Here is a 24095-nt window from a genome sequence, read left to right as displayed (position 1 = left end):
GGAAGGAAGGATGGAAGCAAGGAACAAAAGAGACTTTGCCATCAACCAGATTCACTCATTAAGTTAATACATAGTGCTATTCTATTTCACAAAGTGACAAAACATGCCCTTTTGGGGCTTCATGATTAGTCCTTCAATGACTCGCTTTAAAAAAAGTGCCCAGTTGAAACACAAAGATATTTCCACATTTCTCAAACTCAGCAGATTTAAAACTCTCAGCTGTTTTTCCTTCTCAGGCATCATCACTGGGAACGATGCAGCCATCCCTGTGGGCACACTGCAACTTTCAGAAAATACTGAAGAGCACTGACTACATCAAGGGGAAAAGAAAAACAAAAAATATTTTGAATAAGGAAAAAGAAAATACTACTCTGACTCCTGCAGGGCAACAGTTTACATTGGTTAAAAAGCAACAGCAGATGCAAACAAGACTCAACCAACCAACCAGCAAGCAGACGTACTTTTAACCACATATAAAAAAAGGTTAAGAAAAGACTGTTCCTACACTACCTTTCAGGTAGTCTGTGCAAACAGGTTGAGAAAATAATAGATTGTATGAGGGCAATGGGAGATAGAGATGAGGAAGGATAAGATTTTTTTTTTTTCCAACAAAAAATTACTCAGACCATTACATATCCAGGAAAACAGCAACACAGCTTGAAGGTATATTATTTGGGATAAAGTAATGTACATAAGTACTATATAATGGACTATTATTAGGGACAAGCAGAGAGCTAAAAATCCTTGAGGGTTTAAAAATATTATTACTACTTCATTTCCTAATTTGGAGAATAGCCGCTATTCTCCCCTGATACTCCTGTTGAAATTATTCTGCAACATAAACCATTTTTGCAATATCTTACAAAACTATGAATTGTATTATTATCTTTATTCTTTTTTTTTTTTTTTTAAGAAAAAAAAGGGGCAAACGTTCTTCAAGAGTTCATTGAGACTATGAACTGCAACATTAGTTCACACAGGCATATGCATCTGATTGTCTGGGAAGACTGTGGAAGCAAAGGAAGCTTTATCCCCAGTACTGAAGGAATCAACTACAATCTTTAATATGTTTTTTAAGTAATGAAAACAGTTAAAAAATGCAGATGAAGATAATATAATGGCAACTGCAAGATCAGACACATGAACAGCCAACAACAAAAAAAGGGATGGTTATTTCAGAAATATAGATGTATTTTATTTAGTAAATCTTTAATCAACGTGAGTGCCATGAACATGAAGCAACTAACAAAAGTGTTTTATCTGAATTAATTCTTAATTCTATGGATGAATATATGGAATTCAATTCCTAAATTGCTGAAAGTAATGTAATCAGCCCTATCCTAAACTAACTTGAGCTCCTATTTCTTCTTTTACTTGACATGGCAGGAGATAAACAATTCTTACAGAAGCTTGTCCCCCAAATGTACTGATTCTATTAACACTTATATACAAATATATGAAAGCTTTTGTTTTGACCAGGACAAATGTTTTGTTGAAACTGTATTATTACAATTTATAACGCAGATGTTCTGGCTTCACTACCAAAGACAATTTTGACTTTAAAATGAAGCTTCAGAAAAGAATTTTAACTGAAAAACATACCTCAGTTTGTGAAAAATACTTTCATTCTAGTTGAAGTTAAACATATATTTTGATATCCTAGAATCGTTTTTGAAAGGAATTTCCAGTTTGTGTTAAATAGATTTATAATGCAATTTTCCGATTTTATTCTTCTGCTACTGCACCTACTAAGGGCATCCTCAGAGATCACATAACTATAAACTTGAAGTTAGGAAGATACTGTTCACTCAGTACAAATTTCTTAAACACTGAAACGAAGACACAAACGTACACATGATTCTTTAGGTTACAATCCTGCAAGAACCCATGCATTTGTTTAACTTTACAGACAAGTTGTTTCCCCACAGATCAGAATGTTTGTAAGGACTTTTTGTATGGCATTTAAATATGTAAATATCCTGCACAATCCTTTACTGCCCTCTCCCCCCATATTCTCTGGTTTTCCTCTTTTTTCCTGAGATAATTCAACACATCTTTTCTTATTTATCCATCAGAATATAACAGAAAATTGATTTATTGAACTCATCTATTTCAAGGTTAACATAAAGAGGAAGCCATCAGTGACAAACACAGCTCAAAACTAAGGCTTCCCAGTTAACCTGTGCACCCTCTGCTGGTTGGAGCTTAGGTAAGTGAAAAAGAAAACGCACGTGTTTATAACTATATCCTTACTAAGCATGTAAGTATATCTTTCAATCACTACAGTTGTTTTCAACCCTGCTTTCTGAACCCTATGAAATACTGAACACATAAAACTTTAACAACAAACCAAAGATCATTTGTCTCGACACAAAACACATAATTTTCCTACTATTAAGGATGCTGCTGAGAACTGGAATGGCAACGAGGATTTCACTGATCTGTAACTTACACTGACCACCCCCCTTACTTTACATCTCTCCAAGATCCTGGATGGATGGACTTTGCCACCCCTGAGGTGACCACCAGTGTGCAGAGCCACTTGAGCACCAGTGGGGCAAACGTAACTGCCCCACCTGCACCTTCTCTTGCTGCACCTAAACACTGGCGATGCACCACAGCATCACAGCACTGGACTCTCATTGCTGTTACAGTACCAGCAAAGGTGCCAGGTCCTGCTCAGGGATCCTGGAGAACAGACATGGAAACACAAAGACAAGCAGCTTGCACATTACCCCATTTGGGCCATTGGAGGAAAGAACACAAGCTTGTCTCCAGAAGTCCACTTTCTCTTCTGGCAAATGCAGTTGATGGTGACAACTTTTAGGAAGCAGCTCTAAAAAAATAAGTATCACAAAACTCAGAGAGGTGTTGCAGAGCCCGGAAATACAGTTTTAAACACCCTCCTTCACTCCCCACCCACAGCAGGACACTCACTGCCTGCTCCATCGGGTCAGCGCCACCGCACACCCTGCAGTGCAGCCCTGCTCGGCCCACACCCCAGCACCCACATATGGAACCTGAGAAGATACGAGCTTCAGCTGCAGTTTCTTCTTTTGACTCAAGTGTCTCTCACAAAAGTGTCCTGCCTTTTACAGCCAGAATCTCGAGTGGAATTCTTTCCTTTGCAACTCTGTATGCCCACGCGCGTTGCACTCACTTCAGTCCCTTAGTGCGGCGACCGGAGGTCACAGCGGCAGCGGCCGGCGGACTCGGAGCCCCGAGGTCTCTCCCTGCGAGCCCCCCCTCCGCTGCCCCCTGCGGGCAGCCCCGGCCCCTCAGGCGCGGTGCGGAAGGCGAGGTGCGGGTGCGCCGCCGAATTCCGCTCCGGAGAACTACAGTACCCGGCGGACCGCGGGGCGAGCAGCGGCGTGCCGGGTAACGCGTCCCCGCCGCGAATGGCGAGGCGCTTCGGGCCCTCCGCTCCCCGCGCCGGCCGGGTGGTTCCGGTGTGCGCCCCCCGGCCTGAAAGGGCTGCTCCGGCCTTTCCCCGCTCCGCGTCCCTTGGCGCCGGGCGGGCCGAAGCGGCCGCGGGCCCGTGACGTCGGTGGCGTCACCAGGCGAGCGGCAAGGCCTGCGCTGCCCGAACGCCGAGGATGCGCCCCGCCGTCGCAGGGAGGGCCGCGCCGCGGGCGCCCAACGTGTGCCGCCTGCTCGGCCGCAGGGCCCGCGGGTTTTACGCCCGAGACGCCGGCGTGGCTCTCCGGAAGAACATGGGGCTCCTGAGAACCATCCTCTGCCAGGTAAAGGCGGCGCGGACGCGACGCGCGTTTCGGAAGTCGCTGGGTCGCGCTAGCAAGTCTGGGGAGAGAATATAAGAGTGTAGCCGAGGGAGTTAGAATGGTTACATTATTTCATGAGACTCAGACCTAGAAACCTACGGAGTACTGCGGTGAAGAAACAGCAAAAATGCCTGTAAATCTCACGTTCACGTTAGAAATTGCCTCTTATGAGATTTTATATTGCTTCTTTCATCCCTTAAGATGGTTCATTTCAAATCTGTAATGATATGGGGAGCTCTCAAAGCAAAATAAGAAAATCAGCAGAGGGCTGCAGGTAAACAAACATATCCTGAACACGTCAGTGACATTTTGGTTACAGAAACAGAAATTACACCAATTGCAGACTAAATGTGTTTCATTTAAGAATGATTACTGCTGCTGTGCAGTAGCTGGCAGCCTGTATGTGGCAGCCAGCAGGCAGTTGTATTACCACTGACTTCCAGTAAAGGTACTGTCTGATAAAGCGGCCCGTAATGCAGCCATTTGTATGGGCACGTGAGGGCGGTCCCTCTGGCCTATATAAATGCTTATGTTCTGTAGGACTGGAACCTGTGTTAGGGGCATAGAGCTGCTGGTGTCTGCAATACATACATGTAACCATCAGTGTGAGAAGACTGTGCCACTTCCAGCTGATGCTGCAGATAACAGACAGCCTTTCTACTTTTCATACCAGTCACTGGTAAGATGGAAGCAATGCTCAGTAAAGTCAATTACTTATCTATAAAATAATGGTATGTGCAGATTTACACAATGGGGGATTTTATCTTTAATATTTTAACATAAAAATTGCCAGTTCGAATGGAGGCAGTTAACAACAAGATGTTATGACACATGTTGTTCATAAGCTAGTAAAGAGTTACTTTAGTTTTTAAAAGAGAGAAGTCTTCTCTAAGAGTTACTTTAGTTTTTAAAAGAGAGAAGTCTTCTCTAAAAGTGTTTTGTTTAAAAAAAAACAAACAAAAACCCAAAAATCCACCACAATTGTACAACAGGAGAGGTCCCACTACATTCAGCCATCAAGCTGCAGGAGCAAGCATTTTCCAAATGCAATTTTTTCACCAGTCCATCACTGTTAAAACCTTTGTCCATTTCAGGAAAGCACTAAATTCAAGAACGTTTGGACAACTCATTCTGCATCTCCTATTGCTTATGAAAGAGGAAGAATTTACTTAGACAACTACAGATGCTGTATCAGCAGGTAATATATTTACAATTAAAAGTTGACCTGGCTTTCAGTTCTAACATCACAACTGTTTGAAACATATTAGCAAACTTTACCCATCTCGACTGCCCCCGTGAGTTGAGTGGAATTTACTTTTGAGCAGATCAGTTCTCTGACATACTTTCCTGTTCCATGAATGCTGCAGAGGCACAGCTCAGAAGCAGCACAGTACAGAGTAGGGGACAGGGGGTCCCGCTCACATCAGTCCTCACCCATCCCACACAGGAAAGAAGGATCAGGGACTAAGAGAACTGTTTTAAGCCATGGTCAGAACAATGTTGAGACGGGGCAATATGAAACAAAATACAAAAGTCTTTGAAGGTTTATCTTTGTCTCAGCTTCTCCCTAAGGGAGAACCTAGATATGCTATGAAGATTTTATGCTAGCATCAGGTTTTTAAAAATATTTTTACGTTATGCCATGCCTTTATATTAGGAAAGGGAACACTGGAAGTGCATTAGAGGAAGGCTTCAATATGATTCTTAGTTTCTGGAATATGCTTTCTTGTTAATGGGTATTACTAAAGTAAAAACATCACTATTAAGTATATCTTGTATTGCTTGCTTTAACAAAAACTTAGAAAAGGTTTGGTTTTAGGTGTTACTTTATACTACATTTGTTTATAGGCCTTACTTTGAGAGCAGTGTCAGACAGCATTTTCAAAGGAAAATAAAGGCATGTAGATTTCTCACTTACCTAAAGAGATAGGATTTATATAAGTGCATGAAATTACTTACAATAGAAAGTAGTTTATAAAGTAGACTAATGATTAGCAATCATTTTCCTCCAGCATTGCACAAGAGCCAAGAATACTTTATCAAAAGCCAAAGTGTTCTGAGTCAGAAAAAATAGAAGATGCTTTATTATTGGAATGCCCACTGGTAAGATTACTTTTTACTGGAGCATTGTTTTGCAAAAACAAATGACTATCTTTCCAAAGAACGGGTTTGGCATAGAGCTAAACAGAGCGTAGAGCATTCTTACCCCGTTAACTGTTTTTGTCAACATTTTTTTGAGTTAAGTCAATCGAGGTTTGCATCATATGCTTATTTTGACAGAATGTATGCTTAGGGGCATACTCTAAATTTTTCAACAGTGCATTTAAGTGCTTTTTCATGAACACCCATGGATGATTTTAAAAACTGTGCCTTTACACTTATGTAACTCAATTCTAATTCCTCTAATTCCTTACAACATAAATTGTTTTATTTATTTATGAGTTTTCAAGGGCAGTAGATGGGAGTTTTATTTTTTTTTTACCAGATGTTAACATTTTATATATAAAAAAAGGGCTAGTGAAGTAACTCTGTCCACAAGCTATTCTGCTCCTTCTAGTTAATAATCTTTATTTTAATTAATTTTCCTCCTTTCTTCCCTTACATTCATAGATACTCATACATAGATAGTCTTGCTGCAGTATTTAGACTGAAGCTTGTTCTGTTTTCTCTCAAAAACGTAAAATTTAAAATAAGTTAGACAACTCAATTAGCCATATTTCATTGAGCAGCATAGAGAAGTATTTCTTCATTCATGGGTTATTTTGCATGCTTTGAAATGTCTGATTGCACAGTTAATGAGTATACTGATGTTAGGCTAGAAAGATAATTGTGTTAGAGAGGGTTAATCAGAGACGAATGGAAAGCTTACCTATGTCCTGGGCTCACCAAAAAAGACTCCAAGTGGAGCAATCTCCAAAGAGAGAGAGAGAGAGAGAGATCCTTCCTCAGTGGCAGTCAGCCCTTAAATGCGGTCTAGGAGAGGTGCAGCCAGGTTCCACCCCTTCTGGTCACACAGCTGAATTGCCTTCACCTGTGCTCCCCGGGCTGACTCAGTGCTTGCCTCAGGTGGTCAGTCAGAGGTTCAGGCTGTGATTCAACAGTTCCCATATGCTGATTCACCTGGTGGAATTTTAAACTCTAATATTTTGTACTTGAGAGCACCTTGCTGAGATGTAGTCTGGAACATACAAGGAAAGAGAAATTAAAAATGCAATCAGTATTTCTGTATTGTTCTTCTTAGTGCCTATGGTATAGTAATATCATGCAATTTGAATATCTTTTAGTTAAAAATCAAAACTCTGTTCGTTGCTGTTACAGATGGATTTTCCATTTGACTTCAAACTGATAATGTTTTCTAAAGCTGTAAAACTTGGCACATTTGATGCCACACAGTCAGACTTCTAATCCTTTGTCTTTGTGGGATACATTTTTGTGTTATTTTTTCTGAAGCAAGAGTTCTAATACAATTTGACTATTTCATCTGAAAAGGTCTTTATGGATGCACATATGTGTACTGATTTAGCTCGGTTCTAAGCTATAAGAGCTTAGTCTCCTTAGACTATTTGTAGAGAACATTTCCCCTTCTTGAGGATTTTTTCACTTGTGCACTGTCCACAGAACCTAGGAATATTATTTCCATATTTGAGGCACCAAAAGTAAGCAGTTAATATTGAGTTACCACTCAGCAAATTTTTTCTGCAGTACTTATAAAAAAGAAGATTATAAAAATGTTCAAATGAAGATTTGATATCAGCTGTATTGATAAGCAGTCATACTTCATTTATGCAAGGCAAGGAGGTTATAAAAGGTGTATTTTCTAGAAAAAAGTAATTACATTGCAAAAAGTGCAGCATCAAATTAATTATATAGCAGTCAGCTGATTATTTAGCACAAACATGAACTTAGAGATTCTGATGTGATTATCAGGAAGCTTTCCATCTTTAGTTTTTGAGGAATGTGTATTTATTTCTCTCTTGCTGTTATGTAATGTCCTGGTACAAACTTCTTTATGATAACCTTTTTGTTACACAGGGGGAAATGCTACCAAATCCATCAGACTATAAACCTTCCCTTATAGTCTTAACAGCGCAGAACTGGCTTCTACGTCTCTCTGCTGACTGTGGGGAAATACTTGAAAAAGTATACCTTGCGGGTTCCTGCTGCAAATTCAGGTATTAAACATTGGCTCCAGTTTATATAGCTAACAGTCGTTAGTATTAAACTGGAGAAGAGTAATTATGTTCATCTTGCAGTATAGTAAGCTGTCCAATTTCTGCGCATTCAGAAAATCTTGTTTTGATGATTCCTTTGGGAGGGTAACTTCTACAATAATTAGCCCAAGGACTGTAAAAAATATTTTTTAATTGGAGGGAATTTGCTGCAAATACAGAGGGGGGGAGAAGAGTGAAGCCCCAAGTTCCTCATCAAACTTTACCATGTTTTCCCAGATTTTTCATTGCTGCTGGTGATTAAATGTGATGTAAATTGATTACCTTAAAACGCTCCCTGCAGATCAGAAGATGCATAGTTTTTGGATGTCTTAGAGTGAAAGACAGCTCATAAAACCTTAGGAACACAATCATACACAGGTCTGTTTGTCTAGCAGTTTTCCTGGAGTATTTCTCCTGCTTTCTGTTTTCTTTAGAATCACCTCAGCAACTTATGTATTGCGGTCTCAAATTTGGTATTAAGTTACACAAAAGCCACACCAAAAAAAAAAAAAAAAAAAAAAGCCAACGAAGGGACTACTGTTGTCTTTTCTCTGATGATTTTATAGCCTTTGATAGTGCAATAGCAACATACCAGCAGAAAACTTCTAAGAACTGCAAAGCAAACTTCATAAAACATAAGAAAAATATGTTTAAAGGTTAAAGTAAGCAGTTTTCAACTTACCAACATTCTTCTCCATAGGGTATCCATTTTATTCTTAAAAGCACAGCAGTTACTGCTTCTGGCAAGGTGCATGTTTTTTTGAGTTCCTGGAAGTCTTCTTTAGTCTGAAGGATAAGAAAGCAGTGATTTGTGAAGGGAAGGAATAAAAATAAGACAGTGAATGTTCATACGTTCAGAAGTTTTCACACAACTCTATAAGGAATAAGCTGTTCTTGGCATCTAATCCAATGGCTTTTGCACTATTGAAAAGAGGAAACTGTTCGTTCAGGTGCCTTTCCCAGATACTGAGCAGTTTGCCTGGACACAGGGATCCGCCTAATTACATTAGGTTTTATTTTGCATGAAATAGTGTATTTATTATTAAATGATTTTACAATGATTAAGATAGGTCTTCCTTATCACAAATAGGTACCTAAGTTGGGATACTCCTCAAGAAGTAATGGTTGTGAAGTCAGCTCAGAATAAACTCCCTGCAGAAGCACGGCAGGTAAGTTTGTTGAAAAACTGTTCTTAAATTTTTACAATATCGGTCACAAATTTACAAGGACAGATATGGAGACATTATGCTTTGCAACTATGATAAAAGATAAAGACATCCTACTGCCAGTAAATACCTCAAGTCTAATGTGTGTTCAATGCTTTTTCTTTCCCAGGCAGGTATCCAACAGTCTGTATTGTTCCATCTTGCTGTGTTCCAAGTTTTGCCTCTGTCATTTATTGGAATGCTAGAAATAAACAAAAAGGTAGGTTTAATCTTCACTGTAATTGTATGAGAGACGTGATTTAGGCAACTGTCCCACGATTTCAGAAGTCATACTTAATGTTTCAGGACACAACTTTTTTTAATGAGCAGTGATGTTCTTTTAGTGTCTGATAGTTGGAAGCACTGGGGAAAGAATCTTAATTCCAGAAGAGACAATGCTAATGAATTGTTACGGGGTTACTCCTTGATGTGTTGAACTTCAGTTCTTACAGTTGCTGTAATTAAAGGCTAGAGAAATGTGGAGTGTAGTGTTCTTTTCACTTCTTCATACATAGATACACTTCTGACCCACTTCTAGTAATAGCCTATGATTCTATGTACAGCTACAAATGATTTCAAACTTGTATTATAGATACCAAATGGTAAAGTATAAATGTATGTCTTTATCAGATGAGGAAACAACCTTCCTGAGGTTGGTTTGTGACCTTCTACATTAGCATATACTTAGATGGTCAAGCTGATGGAAACTCTGGTGTTCTGGTTAAAAAGATATTTTAAGTCATAGGTGTTCTAGATAAATCTTACAAGTGGAATGGTATGAATGTGCAGGGTCTGTCTTCAAAGTTCTGTGAGCTACAGTCTCATTTGGGGTGCAGTTACCAGCAGGTTTTAGCTCATGCTGGGTTTAGCTAAGGCTGGGAAGTGGAAGAGGAGGTTTGACCATTTTTTATTTGGGCCTGTGAAAGTTTAGGGGCACTGTTCTGTTTAAAATTAGCATTTATGACTGGAAAGCACAAATTTTACCAGTATCAAGGGTATTCTCCATCTGTTTATGGATAGCATGCTGGATTCAGCACGGTCACAGCAGGCAAAATGTAAAAAAAAAAAAAAAAAAAAAAAAAGTACTTCTTCAATTAGGCCTGGGCTGTTTATCAGAGTAACTGTTACTACTAGGAATAAGGTCAGGGTAGAATTTGGAATTTAAGAATATGTTCATCCAAGGAAATAACTAGTGAATGCAATGCTAAGCCTGATAGGGATTGGTGGGGAGTAACTGTTACATTACAGTTAGGATTAGAGTTATTCTTGAATACTACAGAGTGCACCTGATGCAACAGTTTTACTGAGATGGTACACCACAATAAAGTCTGAGTTCAGACTAGAACTTTTTATCCTTTATGTCAAGGGTAAGGAGAGTTTGGGCTGGAAGACACTAGGACCTAGGCTAATAATTTCAACAGGAAAAAAAAAAAAGCAAGGTCTCAGAGGTGAATTTATCTTTCGGGACCAAACTGAAAGATATGGGTAAGAATTAGGAGTATTCCAGCTTTCAGGTTACTTTTCTTTAATTGATTTTAAGCCTGTTTTAATTGCTTTTTCATACAGCTATTCTGAATTAAAAAAAAACTCTGGTCTTCCAAACATCTCAGTATAAAGAAATTACCAATTTCACATGTTGTCATTAAATATTAAGAACTAGTTTGTTTGTTGGGTTTTTTTTGTGTGGTTTTGGTTTTTTTTTTTCAGTGGGTATGTTCTAAAGAGTAGCACAAATGAATACTGCATAATCTCTAAAGGGGTAATCAGCTTTTCATGTATGTGTCTCATTTGGATTCGGAGAGGATCTGTACTCTGACAGCTGGATAGTGTAGTTTTAGTACAGCTGTACGCAGTCACAGAGTCTCCCTGGTGATGGAGAGGTTCTGTAATCAGTACTTTTATACTGAACTGTTAGCTTTCCTATTGACTTCCTGAGGGATGCTGGGCAATAAAATCTATTCATGCCTTGTAATAGCTGGGTAACGCGATATGAAGACATACTGAGAATTAATTAGAGAATAAATGCTCGTGTAGAATATGACTTACCTGACACAGATGTTACTGCAGTGCAAAGTATTACAGAAACTCAGAGAACAGATGAGCTACAGAAACCTTCTTAAACTAAAACTTTGGTTATATAGGTTTTGGTCAGAGTCAATAAGGAATCTAATTACTGAGGTTATATCCTTAATTTTGCATTTTTCATTCTCTCATTTCTTCTTTAATAGAATATTTTTCTTTTTACAGATATTTGGCAACAGTGTGACAGATGTTGCTATTTCTAATGGAATCCTGATTGTAATGTATAGCATGGGTTTGGTCAGGCTCTATAACTTCCAGGCCATCTCTGAACAGGTAACATGAATTTTTTCATATGGTCCATGCTATTTTGTGGCAACAAATCATTAATATACTTGTAACATCACATAGGTACATGGGGATTGTGTCAACGGATAGAATTCTTGCCTAAGTCTATTTACAGTCTGAAGATATGAATGGGTGCACTGTCAGAAAATTCTAGCTATGCCAGTCACAGGTGGCAAAACATGAGAAGCAGGGCTGGACAGGCATTTCAACACATGCTAGAACAGAGCGTGTTGCTTTTTATGCACAGTCTGTAGTTACAAAAGAAAATGTTACGGTTAGAAAATGATGGGCATGAAAGTTTGTTTAATCTGAACCTGAACTACAGTGAACCTTTTAAGTTTACCTTCTTCCGATAAAAAAATTGGATGTTAATTCAAAATAAGACTTTGAGCAGCATCTAACAAGATAAAGAATGCAGTAGTAATGGAGCACTGAAGCAAAAAAGCAAGTAAATATGCATCAATAAAGCTGAATTGTTCTGCATTATTTTAGTTCATGGAGCGGCCATTTGACTTGGGAAGTGAATTCAATTGGAATGGTGAAGTGGGAGTTGTGGGAAAGTATCCATTTGGTCTTCCATGTAACATTAAAATAACAGGTATTTATGATCTTTGTATTATATTAGCCTGTGTGGTTTATTTATGACTTTTTAGCACCAAGAACATTAAAATTACTGTCCCAATGAGCTGTTGCTTTATTTTTGGGTTCATTATAGTAAAATCATGGTTTTCTTTACTTCTAATTGCAAGAATTAATTAAATAGCACCCAGCCTGAGCCATTCCATGATACTGGGACGCACCTAGCAAATTAGTACAGCATGTAGGTTATTTTAAAAACTTCACAAATAACACACAAAATGGAAACACCTTCCTTACTTTTGAGAGACAACTGCTCAGGGAAAGAGGAAGGGCTACAACAGCTGTTATCGTCACTTAAACTGTATATAGCACATAAGCAAAAATGAGAGAAAATTTAATCTAACCTGCAGAGAGAATTCAGTGAGATATTAGGTAGCTTGTCCAAATTGCATTTTGCTGTTTCTAATTATTGGAAACGTGCCAGTTTCAGCATGGTTAATTCCCAAGGAAAGAAGAAATGATACCTTAAAAACAATCCTCATGCCTCAAATCACTAACTTATGAATGTTCTGCTTTAAATAATTACTATAATTTCTTTGAAACCTAACATTCATACCTACTGGTGTCTATGATATTAGAATCTGATAATAAGAATCTTAAGAAATGATCAAAGCCTGGCAAACTTCTTTTTCCCTTTAGAACTTCTAAAAAGTTCAGGTGAGACACTTGAGGTGGGATTAAGTTTCACCAGAATCAGACACTGCATGCTTTTTTCCTTTAATTTTTGAAGGTTTCTGTAGTAAATATTTTATAGAAGGCCGTTCCCATAAAATGTTTTTCATCTTTCTGTTTACAAACAATATTAGATAACAGTATACAAACCAAAACTGATTCACATAAACTTGAGCAAATGCACAAACATAAAATGCAGAATTAATAGTTAAAGCTTTCAAATATAACACAATGTTTTATCAGAACAGTGATAGGCTACTATAGTTGATGTCCCCTTATTTCTCCTTATTTTCCTCTCTGTCTGCTAAACCAGAATGTAATGCTATAGGCCCTGTGGAAAACACTGTGGGAGCTTAGAAAGGAATTCTATAGTTGATATGTTCTCATGTCTTATGAATCACTACAGTTTTTGTTTTTGATATTCAAAACCCATGTGCTGGGGGAGAAATGTTTTTGATCTTGAATTATATTTAAAAATTTGTGGTTAGGGAGCTTTGAACTTAGATGAATATTTGCCGTGGCTGCTGTTTGCAGATAGTTGCATTCCTGTGGTTTTGGAGCTGTTTCTCTTTCAAGAGTGAAATGGCTGACTGAACCTTCCATGTAATGTAATGCTTCAGTGAGTAAGATTTTAGCAGTTTCAGAGTTTAAACCTGTATTTACTGTAATTTAACTATTCAGAATTTTCCTGCTAATTTAGTCCTAGTCTCCCTACAGAAACTGCCAGCAGTATGGCAATCCTTTCAAATATGATGCTATTTTTATGGTGTATGAGGTACCCAAGAGGAGATCTAAAGAGATAAAAACACATGGATTACTATGTACCTACCACAACTTTTATAGCTATTGACTGGTAGGAAATTTAATTGTGGCCACGGTTGAAAGAAAAGGTAACTATAAATCTTCATTATGTCACCTTCTGAACGACCAGAATGTAAAATTATTATTTGATTGATTATCATAGGATTCGGTAATTTCAATTAACAAAAGACAGAGAAGATACTTTGCTCATTTTTCTTTTCCACAACAAATTAGAACAAATACATGCTAGTGCTGCCAGGAACAACTTCATGGCTTATGTTTAGATGAGACTTGAGAGTTTTAAGGAAACAAACAAAGAGGCTCAAACTAGAGACTGAAAACTCGCATTGCTAGGGGAAGGAATAATGGAAACAAAATGTTGAGCAACAAGAGCAAGTGACACATAACGGTGACGGGGAGTTGAGGCAGCAGTCACACTACTGCAGAGGCAGCTGCAGCCTTAGAATTTTTTGGCAAATGAGCATAAAGAAAAAAAGTGTGTCTTAGCAGCAGCCTGTACTGCTTTGGATGGCTGTATGTTTGGAAATAACATTTAAACCTATCATTTAGTCCATCCAGTAGAATTTTTGATGGACGTTATTATATGTATTCGTTATTTAAAATAAAAAGTCTACAAAGTGAAATGTTACAAGTTTTCTTGACCTATTTTTCATTTTCTGACAGTTGTTAATAATTGCAGGTCCTCTGCCTATGCCTCCATCCTCAACATTCTCCACACTTTCTACCTCAGTTTTCATAAACTATATACTGTGTTAGATCTTGCACAGAGTCTCCCACTTCCTATGTGTTAGTCCAAAAGACATCTAAGAAGAGAGCCTTTCTCTAGCTCAGGAAAGACTTCATTTCCATGGGCAGTAAAGTGATTCCTTTCCGTATAAAGGGCTCTGTTCTGAGAAACATGAAAGAAAAAGCGGGAAGCACTATATAACCATAATTGCTGATGTCCTGCAAAATTTTGGCACCATCAGCTATGGTGTGGTTAATTATCTAGACTAAGCAGGGCAAGGACAAGTCAAAATTTGGATCAGACTCTTGGGAAAAAGAAGGTCTGGATAAGAACCTTGCCCTCCTCACAATATTTCAGCTTGAGTATTTATATTCTGCCTGTTCAAATGCCCTCAGTAACTGCAGATTTCCTCCATGTTTTGTCCTTCTTTTTCTTTTTTCTTTTTTAATTAGCATTTCTCTGTACTGTTAAAATGAAAGAACAGTTCTTTTTAAAACTGATGGAGTCAAAGCAGCTGTAGAAGTTGCTTTTATTTAGTTATAAAGTTTTGTAGAGGGCATTTCTTTCCAAGACACTCTTCTCATTTAGTACACAGAGTATTTGTATGAATGGCATTTTACATCTGTCTAATTTATCCCAATTGAACTCAAGATAGAACTAGATTCCTTTTGCCATTAATTAGAAGAATTCTTTGATTTCTGTTTATTTATTTTTTTAAGAACTCAGCTACAGATTGAATTCATTGTGGTCCACACTATTTTGTTGTATTACACAAAAGGACATTTAGCTACTCAGTACTATTTTTCTCAAGAGAATAGTGATCTTTTTGATATGCGATTTGACTGCCATTGGATCTGTTGATGTGTATGTCCACTCTCATGCTGGACTAATTTTAACTATTTGCTAAGTCTTTGCGTATCCAGCTCATTTGGAATGAAGTAAGTCAAAGATATCGGGAGAGTAGTTCAGCATGAACATGTGAGAACTCAGTAACCTTCCACAGGGAACAGCAGACATGTATGTGTATCTGGATGCTTGGTGAGGAAGCGTCGCTGGTGCTAGAAGAATTGTAACAGCCAGTATATTTCCACTTGTCTTCAAAAGTTCTGAAGAATTAACAGCTTTATTATAATTTGGACTTGTAAGGATCAACAGAATTATGATTGTTCTTCTACTAATGGTCTTAACATTACCCCATGTTTGCAGATACCCCACCTTTGCTATTTGAAGCATCTTCTCTGGAGAATGCATTTCAAATTGGAGGCTTTCCTTGGCATTATATCATCACACCTAACAAGAAAAAACATAGAGGAGTCTTCTATATTTGTTCTCTCAAAGACAATGCTTTGGTAATATATTCAGATAGTAGCTTCTCTGAAATAAATGTGTATCACGTTTGTCCTCATCTCTCCTTCTGAGCATTGCTGGAGGTAACAAAGTATTCATTTTCCAGTGTGGTGCTTTCACAGGGATTGACCTACAGCATTCTATTTGCCATCCAGTGAAGTCATATTTTCTTCTGAATTACTATTGCTTCTGATATTTCCTTCATTGCACTGCCAATGCTACATAGCATTGCATTCACAACTTAATAAGTGAAGAGTCAAGCAGAATCTCATACCTAATTCCTTGTGTGGTAACATCTTAATGCACTTCCTGGTCAGCCTACCAGTTGGCATTTTAAGAATAAATTTCCTTAATATCTGTGGTTTATCCTTGATTTGTACATTTTCTCTCTCTAGAAAGATTTTATTACTCAGCTTAATCCAGCATCCCCTTTTTTTTTTTCTTTTATGTACTATTCATCATATATTCTTTTATGTGAGATGACTGTCTCAATTTTTTTTTTTGATCTACATGTGACTTGAAGATATTTATATAAACAGTTTCTGGCCTCTTACTTGAGGATTCTTTACTAAAAAACTTCTCATATATGTTCTTATCTCTTTTATTAGCCTGATCAAATCAGTGATCCTCCTCCTGTCTCTTCTAGCTTCAGAACATCTTTCACAGCAATAGTTGAAGATCAATTTAGATGCAAAAGGACTTGTGCAAACCTTTCCCATCTAGTTTTTTTCTATGCGGGTTCATGCATTTTAACATTTGAATGATTAGTCAGCTAAATTTAACAACAGAAAGCATCTGCCAAAACTTCAAGATTTTGATCAATTTGTGTCATTTGCATCTGAAATCACAAGTCACTGTAGGCTTACACACTCCACTAATATTTGTGCACAAGAAAGGCTGAGCCTGAGGCTTGAAGCACAAGTTGAAGTTTGTGCTACTATGTTACTTATGTCTTCTCAGATTACTAGAATTGTTCAAGGGTTTGCAGAATGTAGGTTAAACCTTCATTTTGTATAGTTTTAGGAGAGGCTGCACATACGGTCATGGTACAAAGTCAGTGCTTATTGCAAATTAAAAGAAAAGGTGAAACAGTTCAATGGAGTATCCTTCAGAATTAGAACTGTTGGAGTCTTTATTCATTTATTTATTTGTTACTTTGTTTCTCTGCCATCTTTTCTGGTCATGTTTATCAGAGTAATATTGATAAACCTTCAGAGGTATGTGGAGAAGAGCTGTGTATTTCCTCTCTACTTAGATCTGGGAGGTTTTAAGTATAGTAATGTTCTAAGCTTTCCCTTCCTGTTTCAGGCAAAAAATGGCATACAAGATATGAAATGCTGTTCGCTGGAACCTGATTGGATATATTTCCATCCAGATATGTCGGGCAGAATAATCCACGTGGGACCAAATTTGATAAAGTATGACTCTTTTTTTTTTTTTTTCCCTCAAGTCTTGTTTTCATTAGGCAGATAGTTGCATAACTGCATAAATTCAGTAGTTTGATATCTGTGGGCCAAAACACTGTCATCAGTTCCTAGAAACTAGAAAAATAATGAATTTGTCAGAATCAGGAGCCCTGGTAGAAACGTTTGCAGATTTCTAGATGGTGAGTGTGTGCATTCACAGGCAATAGAAGAATCTGATATTAAAAAAAATTCAGGACAACAGTGTTAAAATTTCAGTAATACACATAAATGACAAATATAATTTATTTCAATTTCAGTTATTTCCGATGGTTTTAATATAGCTGATCTTTCAGATTAAAAATATAGAAGTATTGCAGTAAATGTATATGAATGTATACTCATTTTGTGATTTTTGTCTCTTCGGTAGAGTCTTGAAACTTAAAGAAGTTGAAAATAATACAGACCAAATAGAAATTGCAGAAGACTTTATAATCACGGCTAACAGAGAAAACTGTGTGAGTTTTCACAGGAATTTCTAATATTTGAGATGACAGTGCATAATTTTGAGCAATTAGGAGGTGTTCTGAGAATGTATATGAGCAATCACTGTATTTAATGGGTATAACTCAAAGTTCTTTGACACTCCTTGTTTTCATTGGTCTTTTTAAAACTATATGAAAGAAATTTTGAAAACAAATTACATTTTCAGGATAGTTTTCTGAATCCTCAAGCTGTTTCTAAAGTTCACTGCAGTCTTTAAGGTGTGCAATATAACTGTATCAATGATGTAAAACATATTTTCAAGATGGTGGCAGATATCCTTGGAATGAAGGTGTCAGCAAGGATAATTTTGTTTATGCTCTGCTAAACTGATTATACAAATGCTAGAAATGTTTCAAGTCTCATAGCTTATGGATAAGTCTTTCTAAGACAACAGAGACAGTACATTCCTTCAAAAAATTTGACTCTTCCGTGCTGCGTATACCTGCACAAGTTATTCATGTACCCCTTGGTGAGCCAATTCAGTGCAATAACATAGCAGATAACAGCTCCGAGGGAGACAAAAAAAAAAAAAAAGAGAGATAAGTACTCATTTTGCTTACATGGTGAGTTGGACTGGAGCTGAAACAGAGGGCCAGAAGAGTAGAGAAAAGTAGAACCAAGCGGCTGGGGAATTATATGAACCTCTGGCAGAAATGAGCTGTTAAATCACCTCCATTGTTTCATGAAATCTTTTAGAGTGCTTTTGTGGTTTTTCTATCACAAATGTAAAAGAAAAATCAAAGAACACAATTAGGAAGAACAGTTTTTGGTAAGGCCGTGTCATTTTCCCTCAGCATATATAGTTTATAAAAAAGCAAAAGCTTTTTTTATCATTTATGAGTACTGTAAAGTCCCCAGTAGTCAGTGATACTAATTTTGAAGCTTTCTTAGGAGAAACGTTTGTATATTATAAATCTATACTCTGGAATAAAATTTCTATTAAATTCAGAAAGGATAAGCTTTGTCACCTAATGGATTGCCTTTGATTATTTAGGAGTTGAGTAGACAACTTTCTGTTGGAATAAAAGTTAAGAAATTAGAGTTGTTGAATCCTGTCTGTAATCTGCTTTTTACTTTTGACCTCCATTAAGGTATCGATAATGCCAATTTTGAATGTTTTTGGCATTAATGATACCCAATGAAAGCAGCTGTGGTGGTATAAGATGCTATTTTGTCTGTCTCCTGGAATTAAGATTAAGAAGCAAATTGGTGGTGACTTAGCCATCGTCATTCTCATTCCAACATCTTGGCTCCAGTAACCTCTGGAAATGGTTAAAAGAAATGGTAGTGGAGAAACTTTGCCATCTCCATAGGAATGAGAACCTGTAAATGACTAACATCAGTTGTACCTCACTGAAAGCCACTAAATTCATAAGCCCTCATAAAGAACAGATGGCAGCAATAAGGCTATGTATTGCTAATAAAACAAGATTCCAGAGATTAAAGCAAGGTCAGAAAGGAGGCATGACAAAATTCCAGAGATTAAAGCAAGGTTAGAAAGCAGAAGACATGAATTAGATATGTTGTCAAGTAGATATGATGAAAGTATAACGCTCTAAGTCCAGGGCCATTCTTTATCTTCAAAGGTGAACAACTCTGTTACTGTAACATCTTCTGGTCGAGTGGTGAAAAAGCGTATTAACTTGCTGGATGATGATCCAGAACAAGAGGTAACTGATGTAGTGAGTATGGATTAAACAAGTTTAGCAAGACAGAAGTCATTCCTGTTACAGGTGCGGTGCCTGTAACCATTAGCTATGTTAATATTTTAATTCTTTATCCATCTTGTGTGGCTGTCTTTGTCTTAATTTCTATTTAGTGCCCTTCCCCACCCTTCTACTCTTCCTCATGGTTGCTGTTTGTTCTCTGGATAGCCTATATTTTTTAAGAACTATGCTTACATCCAATGGCACTGTCATAACTCAATGTGACTACAGTGGCACAGAAATTCAGTGTTAGTGTGACAAATCATTACTCTTCTCTCCATTCAAACATTTCCTTTAAATATTTCTATTTAATTTCTGTATTTCTAGGTTCTAGAGAAACCTATTAGAAATATCTAAACTATATTTTCTCAAACTGCCACTTTGATTAAACTGCAGGAGAAAGTAATGTTTTAAAGTTACTGCTTCTTGAGAGTGAAAGTACCATGTGGCATGCCCTTCAATAGGCTTATGAAGAATACAGCTGGAGCTAAAATTGATTTAAGTCCAGCAATTAAAAATCATCAGTTTCTGGAAGTCGTTTCTGGGTTTTTGTTTTGTTTTCTTTTCTGAGGAAATAGATTTTATTATGATAAAAATATAGGACAGTCCTTATATACCTAAATCCTTCTGGTGTGTAGTTCATTTCTAATCAGCTTTTTCAACAGAGTAAAAATTACAGAGTCTGCACACTCTGTTTTCTCCCACTTTATTTGTGGTGGCATTAGATATTTCTCCACTATGGAAGAAAAAAACTGGCTTGAATTTAAAGAAGAGAAAAATCATACAGTTTAATCAGTAAAAGAAGTATGTTACCAGTTCCATGGCAGTGAGATAGAAATAATTATGGCAGCTCACATTCTTCACCTTTCGGTCTCAGTTATTCATTGTCACGTTATCTTTGGAGAGAGAGCTCTGAACAGAGCATAAAGGTGTTCGCGTGAATGGAATTACCCTAATACAGCCATTCTCTCAAAACCAGTAATAATTTTAAGCAATACTATCTCTAACATGTCTGCTTCAACATGGGGCATGGAGTTCAAATTGTACATTTCTTCAGTGATTTTCAAAGTAATTTTTCTATGTATCCTATCATATCTAAAATGCATCTACTTGCACATTGTTCAGAACATCACTTTCTTCTCTTGCTGACCAAATTTAGACACCTTGTGCTGGGAAAGATGCTTGTTGACTGCCAAGCTGGCAAAGTGATGCTAGAATACTTTCCAATTCTTCAGGGAATGTTTCACATGTATACATAAGGCTTTGTTTTCCTTAGACATTCAAAATTGTAGACTATGAAGATGAACTGGATTTGTTATCCACTGTGGCAGTTACTGAAATAGGAGCTGATGGAAGAGCTCACCTTGATTTACGCTGTAATGAACATGGGATTCTACTTAAGAGTATTCCATTACGGGAATCCTGGGATGTGGTGAGGAGCATTTCTTTTTTTGTTTGGTTGTTTACACTAACATTTCCCCTTTCCTATTTACCTACCATTAAATGCATTCATTTTTCATTCAGATTTGAAGTAGATAGATAAATTGTGTTGCCAAGTGTTATGGATGAGATTTTTACTAAATAATAATCATGACTCAAAAAATTTAAGTATTCCGTCAGACAGTAGTTAATTTATCAGAAAGTCTTAATTATTTGAAATCAATGTTTTTCTTCTTTAGTTCTTTCTGAAGTACTTATCTACTTGAATACTCACTGTGTGGCTCGTTACATCAACTTAACTTTACACCTTATAAATAGTCTCCTTAACTGAACTGCAACTATTCATGCATAGAATTAAGCACGGACCCTGCTGTGTGTATATTTGGAAAGATGCAATGGGCAGTTCATATAGCTCAAGTTTAGGTACCTAACTTAGGTGGTCTAAGTTACTCAGCACCTTTGGTGCCTCTTATAAATCGCCTGTATAGGCAATTTAAATGCTTTAAATTGTACTTAGATTCCCAAAAATATGTACACAGAATACCTTTAAAACTCTGCCTTTTCTCTGGAAGGGCAGACTGTGTGCCTCCACACAACTTTCCTGTCTGATCAGGGAAGTAAACAATGTTATGCGTATATACATATATATATTCCCTTCTCCCCCCCCCCAAGGAAAATGATACTACTACTAAATGATATTCTAAACTACACTATACTAAATGATATATCGAGCTATGATACTGTTATCAAGCTGTGGAAATTGAGACTGCAATCAGAATTATTTTTCTCATTTCAGACTTACAGTCATGAAGTTTACTTTGACAGAGATATTGTATTACACATAGAACAGAAGCCTAACAGGAAGTTCAGTTGTTATGTTTACCAAATGGTCTGCGATACTGCAAAAGAAGATGAATGTTCAAGGCGTGAAAGAACAGAAAGAGTGTCTTGTAAAAAAGGAGGGAGAATTTTTGAATATACTTAAGACATAACAACTACAGAGACTTCAATTTTGATGTTATTTAAGGACTTCATATGTATTAATTAGTCAACTACTGTTTTCCAGCCAGTGTTTAACGTATTGTACCATTATACAAGGTTTTATCTTTTATTTTTTCCTCTCTCTCTAATTCTGTACTCTTGTCTGTAGACCATAATGGTTTTTCATGTATTCACCAGTTCATTAATGCTGGATATAGCATTTTTTTGTTCTTTTCAGCAACTGCATTGAAATACTGAACATCAAGAAGACAGATTTAGGCTTTCTGATCATCTACCATCTGCTGCATTCTATCTTATGTAGTTTTACCTATGCAAGTTTAATACACGCTGTTAATTAAACAAAATGTGAAAAGCTGTATAGAAAAACATGTCTGTATAGGACAAAAACGGCAGTTATCGTTACACAAAACCAACAAGAGGATTTTTTTCTGATACACGAAACCATTTGGGTTTTCTAGTTGTGTTTGTTTTGGTTTGAAGAAAAGTATTAATAAATTATGTATATTTACTGCCTGTTATGTTTATTTATTTATTTTATATATATATATATATGAAAAAGGCATTTCTCTGAGTTTCCCCATGCCAAATTTCACAAATTGTTCAGTCTGAGTCAAAGCCAGCAGATCTGATCACTGTGTGCAGCCTGTCTCATACGTAGGAATTCCATGTGGTATAATCATTAAAAATATAAGTGAACAAACAAAAAACAACTCACAAGCTCCCAACCCACTTCATGATCATATAGAGTAACCATGCAAATGATCAAATGCAAAGCGACCAAATGCAAGCCAAAGGTGCCTCCAATAGTGTCGCTTTTGGAGGGATGACCAATGTCTGATTTCTCCCCACTACCATCACTGTCATGTTCATTTCATGAGAATAACCATTCCAAACCTAGCTATTTCTTTTCCTGGTAACCTTTACTACTGAAGTGTTCATTATTCCAGCTGATGCAGTGGGGAAGGACTTTAAAATTATATATAAAAACAGAATTTGCAAGACTGTATATAAAGTGTAATGCAAAATAAAAAGTAAAATAAAATTGTGGAAAGAAAATACAAAAAAAAAAAAAACAACAACAAAACAAGGGAGATGTAAGAAGGTAATGAAACAACAGTAGAAATAAAGAACAGCAGCAATGCTATACTTACACCTTACCTTCAATTCATTTTTATTTAATGTCTAGGAAAAAGGCACCTGTCCATTATGGTACTACGTAAATAACAGGGAGATAGAAGAGTAGAAACTACTACAAAATCTATAGGATCTGGTGCTGAGGCAGAAATTTCTATTCTGAGTGCATACGGGTTAATTATTTATAACAAAATTCCTTTCATTAGAAATCTGCCACCTCAGTCAATTATGACAAATGGAAACTACTTTACCATGAACAAAAAAACTCTACAGCCTAACTGAAAAGTAAGGTTGGAAAGAGGACACTGCTTGTCAGATACTCAGACGACCAATAGTAAAGGAAGACAGAGGTGCATTAGTATTTAAACCAGAACACACACTGCTCTGTGCTCTCTGTTGTACTCTGTCCTTACTCTGCTTGACTACAGACAACAAGAAGTTGAATGCTTGGGGAAGAATGGCACAGAACTATTTTTCATGATACTCCTTGTCTCTTCTCCATCACTACTGTGATGTATGCAAATTATTTCATATAGCTATTACTGGCAAGTCATAAGTCAGGATATTTATTAATAAAAGCCACTACATGAAAGCAAACTGATGAGACTAAAAAGATACTTAGTAAGGAGAAGTACAGTTTCCAGATGGTCATGAATCATTTGTGGCCAGATTAGGCAGAGGGAAGCAGGAACACTGAGGCTATTTAAAAGCTGATTTCAAAAAGGCACAGTAACGATTTTGCTAGTCTTCAGAAGTATTGTGCAATCTTAAAAAAATATTTCAGATAGAAGTGGTGACAGCAAAAGCAGAAACTTTTCCTGATTGGGATATAGCAGAACATTTCTATGGGAGATGTGCATTTAATGATTATATAAACCCCATCACCATTTCTGACATTTTTATGACATACTTAGTTTTCCATATTGGTATTTCATGCTCATTTCTGTTTGGATTATTTAAAACAGTTCTTTCCAGAGCAACACATTTAAACTTCACTAGAACACTGCTTATTAAATAGTGTAGGTACCATTCATCATATCACCTCTATAGGTTTTAAGAATTTGCTGTGCTTCCCAGTGACTATTATTTTGA

General features: G+C 36.9%; 2 protein-coding genes across 16 annotated transcripts in view; one reads left to right on the top strand and one right to left on the bottom strand.

Moving 5' to 3' along the window:
• Positions 1 to 24095, bottom strand: part of METTL8 (methyltransferase like 8) — a 79573-nt gene that overhangs the window by 23752 nt on the left and 31726 nt on the right. For 6 of the 12 annotated variants that reach the window (XR_005861677.2, XR_005861678.2, XR_006939906.1 and 3 more), the window contains exons 1-2: positions 2938 to 3257; positions 2736 to 2836 (exon numbers count right to left, since the gene is read on the bottom strand). Coding sequence is in view for 4 of the 12 variants with exons in the window: in XM_004942739.5 (XP_004942796.4) it covers positions 2736 to 2836; positions 2938 to 2949 (113 nt within the window). In the remaining 8 variants the exon portion in view is untranslated. Of the gene's footprint in view, positions 1 to 2735; positions 2837 to 2937; positions 3340 to 6651; positions 6961 to 8675; positions 8780 to 9289; positions 9401 to 24095 lie in introns of those variants that run through there. The other 6 variants (XR_003076244.3, XM_040704193.2, XM_040704191.2 and 3 more) reach the window with 2 other exon arrangements.
• DCAF17 (DDB1 and CUL4 associated factor 17) lies at positions 3366 to 22382 on the top strand. 4 transcript variants are annotated; one of them, XM_422000.8, is made up of 14 exons: positions 3366 to 3743; positions 4877 to 4980; positions 5795 to 5885; positions 7815 to 7954; positions 9084 to 9162; positions 9329 to 9418; positions 11446 to 11553; positions 12058 to 12163; positions 15632 to 15774; positions 17081 to 17190; positions 17606 to 17693; positions 19308 to 19391; positions 20704 to 20859; positions 21664 to 22382. In XM_422000.8, the coding sequence occupies exons 1-14, from the start codon at positions 3597 to 3599 to the stop codon at positions 21850 to 21852; spliced, it is 1635 nt and encodes a 544-aa protein (XP_422000.5). In that variant the 5' UTR covers positions 3366 to 3596; the 3' UTR covers positions 21853 to 22382. The 4 variants fall into 4 exon arrangements, with proteins under 4 accessions (XP_422000.5, XP_015145246.3, XP_015145247.3 ...); XM_015289760.4 differs by having other exon boundaries at positions 19308 to 19403; XM_025152612.3 differs by lacking the exon at positions 5795 to 5885 and having other exon boundaries at positions 3590 to 3743; positions 19308 to 19403.

This window comes from Gallus gallus, chromosome 7, assembly GCF_016699485.2.
Source record: "Gallus gallus isolate bGalGal1 chromosome 7, bGalGal1.mat.broiler.GRCg7b, whole genome shotgun sequence".
NCBI lineage: Eukaryota > Metazoa > Chordata > Aves > Galliformes > Phasianidae > Gallus > Gallus gallus.
Note: the sequence above shows the minus strand (reverse complement) of the source record. Positions and strands in the feature narration are given on the sequence as shown.